This window comes from Adiantum capillus-veneris, chromosome 30 (genome assembly GCF_014529385.1).
Source record: "Adiantum capillus-veneris isolate H3 chromosome 30, ASM1452938v2, whole genome shotgun sequence".
Classification (NCBI taxonomy): Eukaryota; Viridiplantae; Streptophyta; class Polypodiopsida; order Polypodiales; family Pteridaceae; genus Adiantum; species Adiantum capillus-veneris.
The window spans coordinates 106,205,905-106,211,904 of record NC_140960.1 but is presented as its reverse complement, the minus strand read 5'-3'; the positions used below and the strand labels follow the sequence as shown (position 1 = coordinate 106,211,904).

The 6,000-nt window shown below is 40.9% G+C and overlaps 1 protein-coding gene across 1 annotated transcript in view; it reads right to left on the bottom strand.

Moving 5' to 3' along the window:
• Window positions 1-221: 221 nt before the first annotated feature.
• Window positions 222-6,000, bottom strand: part of LOC147418579 (uncharacterized) — a 69,879-nt gene continuing 64,100 nt past the window's right edge. Inside the window, exons 3-10 of the mRNA XM_086507360.1 lie at window positions 4,269-4,396; window positions 4,034-4,119; window positions 3,855-3,949; window positions 3,648-3,744; window positions 2,316-2,430; window positions 2,076-2,230; window positions 1,802-1,927; window positions 222-1,517 (exon numbers count right to left, since the gene is read on the bottom strand). Of these exons, the coding sequence (XP_086363486.1) occupies window positions 1,290-1,517; window positions 1,802-1,927; window positions 2,076-2,230; window positions 2,316-2,430; window positions 3,648-3,744; window positions 3,855-3,949; window positions 4,034-4,119; window positions 4,269-4,396 (1,030 nt within the window). The 3' untranslated portion in view covers window positions 222-1,289. The remainder of the gene's footprint in view (window positions 1,518-1,801; window positions 1,928-2,075; window positions 2,231-2,315; window positions 2,431-3,647; window positions 3,745-3,854; window positions 3,950-4,033; window positions 4,120-4,268; window positions 4,397-6,000) is intronic.

Here is a 6,000-nt window from a genome sequence, read left to right as displayed (position 1 = left end):
AGCATAGACCTCTTGGGAGCAATTGTGAACCATTGGAAGCTTGCAAATTGGTGCCGCATGGAAAGTTGACGTAAGAGTGACATTGATTAAGCGTTGTCTTTTGTATATGTAAGCCATTGCGAGAGAGAGTCGACATTTGTTTTCTATTACAACAAGGAGAGGCATTGAGTAGTGGGTCACACACTTCTTGTGCGAGCTCCATGGTTAGCTAAGCTACTCACAAAAATATGAGGTGTCTTGAGTACGTATGTAGAAGAAACAATCTTCCCACATGGAATTCTCACATGCTCCAAGTTTGATGCAAGCCTCTGCAACAATCTTTCCATTACCCTTGAGTGCACATTATTCAAGTGCACATTTGCTAAGAAATGTTCTTCTGTTGTCATCCACATCACCCCTCGTGTTTCTTCCCACTCTCTCTTCCAAAGCCACTGAGGAAACTGAATAACCCTTCTATCAGCCAAGTGTGGTAGATTGGTTGTTCCAATTCCCTCTTGAATAACAGGTCTTGAGTGCAAGACTTGTCCAAGTCTCTTGGGATTGTTCCTATGACATTAAAACTTCATGCCAGTAGCAGTTAAAACACCAATACTTTTTAGAGATTTCCAAAATAGAATTCAAAATTCGTGTTCCAGCCAATGAGCATAGCTCAGTTGCATGAGCCTTCATGATTTACCCCAATGTTGACGGTTTGAGGCTCACAGGCTGCACTCTATGGGTGTTACCAACTTCCCCACTGGAAAAAGTCGTTCCCCCCTCATGCGTGTATTGTATATCGCAAGTCGGGATGTAAATACACAGATATGACTGCCTACTATCTTCCCCCATGATGATGGTTTTGTTTATTACCAAAAAAAAAAAAACTCAGATTCCATAACGATTGCTGTGAAATTTGAATGATGTGAGAGGCCCATGAATCATTCTGTTGGCCAAAATATTCACGCTTTAACGAATAACAGGTTAGGTGTCTTATGATGATGAAATGTAATATCAAACAGATAATCCAATGTAATAGCAGAAGAAGTGTAAATGTAGACTAAAAGAGTGACCATACCAGAGAGCTTGAAGCTCTGCAAAAGAAGAAAGAAAAGGGTGCTTGCCAATGGATTTGACAAAGATATGGAGGAAATGGGTTCTCAAATATGGCTGTCCGAACAGCACCTACTATTTGGATGGATGTGTCGATGATACACAGAAGAGATTTACAAATTGAACAATTTGGTTTGAAACAAAAAATCAAGGTAATTGAACATCCCACCTGATCCAAAGGAGTTGGACTGGTCATGACATCAAAATGAGCATGCCTGCCACGACTCTTTGGCGGATAAAAGAGTGGAAAAGTCTTTGCAAAATGCAACTCTCACATAGCGTCTTGTATAATCGTAATCGTCCTCAACAGACCCCTTCAGACCAAAACGGCCAGACTTATCAGCATGCCCAGTCTTATTGTGGAAAAACCCACAGCCCGGCACAATAGCAACACCTGCTTTCGCGATTAGTTCGGCAACATACCCCATCTGCGAAGAATACATCATTTGAATTACAAAAAACAACAGTGTCCATGAATCATACGAATAATAAAGCAGAAGAAGAAGAAGAAGAAGAGATTTTCAATGTTGCAGCAAACTATCCTAAGAGACCTCAAATATCAATCCAACGAGTCTTGAATTCAGGACCTGTTATTCAAAGAGGGCAATGGCATAACCGATCTAACACACCTGGATGATAGAACAGTTATACCATTTTCCTCTTCTTATTAACACACCCACACACACACACGAGGTGAAGAGAGGTTGCATACATCATCATTTTCGTAGGAGTCTGGCAACTCAGCAAAGACGAACACAGACCCCTGAGGCCTAAACTCAACTTTGAAACCCACATTTCTCAGCATTGAGCAGACAAGCTCTAGTCGCCTTCCATATACCTGGGGAGTTAGTGAAAGGAAGTAAGGACACCCAAGTGTCATTAACAGGAGGACTCTTCCTGGACAAAGCCATATTTTGTGAAATTCATGCTTGCATAAGCCGAGAAGAAGCAACAATACGAACAAATGCGGAGTCACAAATCGTCACCTGTCTTAAATTAGCAAAATAATTTGATGAACTTTGCAGCGCAATAACTGCAGCTTCTTGAAATGGGGCCGGTGCAGAATCTGTAAGTTTAACGTGGATATTGGAAACTGCAGGTGCAATATTAGGTGGAGATATTGCCCATCCCAGTCTCCAACCTGCACAGAGAATCGAAGCTCTAGTATTATTACTTTGTATTCCATCTGCCAATGAGACACTCTACAGCATGTTACTTTGCAGTACCTGTTACACTGTATGTCTTAGACAAAGAGGATGTTACAATGGTGCGGTCTAGCATTCCTGGCAAAGATGCCAGACTGATATGCTTAATTGATCCATACGTTATGTGTTCATACACCTGTAAGAGCAGCAGTGAAGGGTGAAAACATGTTAACATGACACTTTTTTAGTTATTTACCATATTCATCAGCCTAGCATAGTTTGAAAAACTTGGGCGTCCAGTAAAATCTTTACGAATAATATCAAAATTTCTCGGATTTTGTGCATTTGAATCCTTTGTTTCAAGAGCTTTCTATTGATATATAATACAACATAGACCTTGAAGATCTAGCTCATGTTATTGTGCAAGTTAGCAGTTACTGTGCACTGTCTGGGACAGCTTTTTTTGTGCATGTTACCATGCTACATACACACAAGCGGGCTGTCCATAGCTGCAATTATACAAACCTGTGCATCCTAAATAAATTTTTAAGTATTTTGCATAGAGGTGCACGCTACCTTTGATAGGTGAAAAACACAAGCAAACTACTCACACTTCTCAGACTTCAACTAAAACAAACAAAATACAAGCTAGTTACCACAACAACTGTCTGGCATATTGTAGAAGGCACTCGATGCATGATCACAACTTATAGTAGGGAGAATCAATTGTCCGATACAAAAGCATGATGAAATATGTGTCCTCTTCCTGCTATACAACTAGATCTTGAAATCTTAAAACTATCTATATAGATAGAAGAAACACCTCATTACTGGAACTTTCTGTTTCCGCATCAAACAGTTGACCAACTAAACTATATTTGCAACTAGTTGTCCAAATGGGACTGATTTTGCTGGAAAGTCTGGCCCTGTGCTACATACACCAGGCTTTAGTTGCCAGATACTAAATTAGCCAGCCATTATGATTTTCTTGACAATCCCTAGAATAAACACATCAGCCTTAAAATCAACCAAAAATAGAATAGTTAATTACTATATTCTGCTTCTATTCTACCCACCACCATATGCCTTTGCAGATGAGCTGAGACCCATGAATTGAAAATACAAAGGCACCATGTTGCTTCAAGCCTCTTTATGCAATCAGAAGTCAGAATGCAGTATAATACCTTGTAAGCCACGAAAAATGGTCCATTGAGCAGTATTTTAACTACTAAAAATTTCGCAATATTAACAATCAAAATGTTTGAATTGCTTTTGCTGTTAGTGCTTGGACTGCCAAGAGCTCAATTAGTCAAATTGGAACTCTTTACTATACAGTCATGAAATATTGCAAAAAAAGTCCTGAATTACACAGTAAACAGATTTTTTCACAATCATGCAAGCCTTCAGCTATACCTCATCTGTTATTGCCAATAAATTGTATTTCAGACAAATTGCTGCAATGTCTGACAGCTCCTGAATGCTAAAAACTTTGCCTGTTGGATTGTGTGGACTGCCCAAGAGAATCCATGTTAGAATCTACCTGTCCATAGAACATCACCATGCTTATAGTAGCCAATGCAAGGACACAATGAGAACATTTTTCATACGCAAAAAATTAACCTGTTTAACACTATGGCCTTCGTTCGAGAGCTGACACTTGCCTCCAGTTTGTTTATGTCGAGGCTCCAAGATGGGGGCTCCATCCTTACATAAACCTAGCCATAAACACACCATCATACATTTAGAAACTTCATACACTCTCTCACTACTCTTTCATGTCTTAAGACAGTGTGCTTAACTGGACAGCCTCCTGCCAAGGTTATGCAAGCTTCATATGTTTCATAGGCTGGATCCAATAATAATACCTCATCGCCCACATCCACAACTGATGTATAAAAAATTACTAAGTGAGTAGAGGCATTATTACATAGAAAATAACAAGAAGGTCGAAGAATCTTTCACTTCATGCTTTCACTGTGCCCTCAAAGAAGTTAAAGCTTTTGCTAATGAAATCCATATAGTAAATACATGTACCAGCCAACGCTGATGCAGCAAAAGCTTCAGATTGGCCGCAGCAAATTGTTATATTTGCAGGATCTATTTGCACTCCTTGGCTCTCACCAAAAAGTTCTGCCACCTTTTCACAAACAGATTGAACATGCCTGAAAATACATTGTTTTAAGCACGCAACATCAATTGCTCAGAATACAGTAGTTTGTTCATTGGATTTCACAAAGAAACATCCCACTCTTGTCGTACAGAAATTAAAGTATCATCAGGTCAAAAGAGGTTCTCCCTGTAAGTCTCATGAACTACTAGTAACTACTCTGAGAGGAGAATCGATCCTAGCCTCGGTAATCCTCTTGCTTATTGACACTATAATTATAGGATATGGTTAAATTATGTTGTGATGGAGGATTTTAAACCAACCTTTTTGCAACAGGCATCCAAATCCTGTCTTAGTAGACGCTAGATTTACAAAGATTTCTAATGTTCATGATTTTTCCCGAACTCGGCTGCAGTCTCACCCACAATAAAAGGATCTCGTTCATGAAGAAAGAGACCCTTTTGTGTCTCTCTTACAGAGGTCATTGTGCACAAGAAAACAAGGGAAAGTTCAGTCGGAATCCAGGAGTAGCAGAATAGAAGCCAATTCCTGCTGTAACTAGGAACAATAAAGTAAGTTCAATGGGCATCCAAAACAATTGAGCACCTTGAAACATAAAAACGGGAGGATCTCCCGAGTACCTGGACTGCCTATGGACACACAAACCACCCAACCATAGTGGATGTAGGCTAGCACTTGTAAGACCGAGCATCCCATACCACCCGGCCTCACACCCTCGGGGTGATCCATCAAGATAGTTCTTGGAGATGTATACAAGACCGCGTTCAAGACATCCTTCGGAAGGTATGAGTTTTTGGTGATGCCGTTTGGGTGGGCTTATTTATGCTCCTGCAACGTTTAACCAGAGGATGGGCTGGATTTTTCAAGAGCATAGGCAATATGGGGACACATTCTCTCCTAACTAGCGTTTTCAACTCACCCCTCAACAAAAGGCCGAGTATAGGGCTCAGGGGAGATGCTATAAGTGTGGATATCATGCACAAGACACACTTTCAGAGATTGTACCCAACACACCCACCCTACCCCACCCAATAGTATCCGTGTCAAGCGCCCGTATAGCTAGGACAGCAACAATGATAACAAGAAGCCTTGCCCTTCTATGGGATTGATTCCCGATCTCATAGGAGAGCCTGGACATGATACAGCAGGAGAACCTTGCAAAGCTTGGGGACGAACTCGTGACAAAGATGCGCTTATCTTCTTTGACGCAAGGTCTACCAAAAACTTCATTTCTACTGACATGGCCGCTCGACTAGGAATTGACAAATACGCAGAAGGCAACTCAATTGAAGCCTAGATGGCTAATGGTACTTACGGGTCTACTACACCTTTGGTGGGGTCATATGAGTCCATGTCCAAGGATTTCTAGATGCAGTTGATTTCTACGATATGGACTTAGCAGGAGGTGATGTTTTGTTGGGGATGCCTTGGTTCCACAAGTATGATGCTCTCCTTCACGCTTGCGATAGAGAGATCTTGCTCACCCATATAGATAAACATATCAAACTGGATGTGAAGTTTCAGGGTGAATCTATACCCCTTGTATCTACGTGTTCCGTCACGAGATTCATAAGACGACCTCTTTTTGCTTACATGATCTATGCACACTCTCACTCTCCCCGTGAATCTATCCCCTTG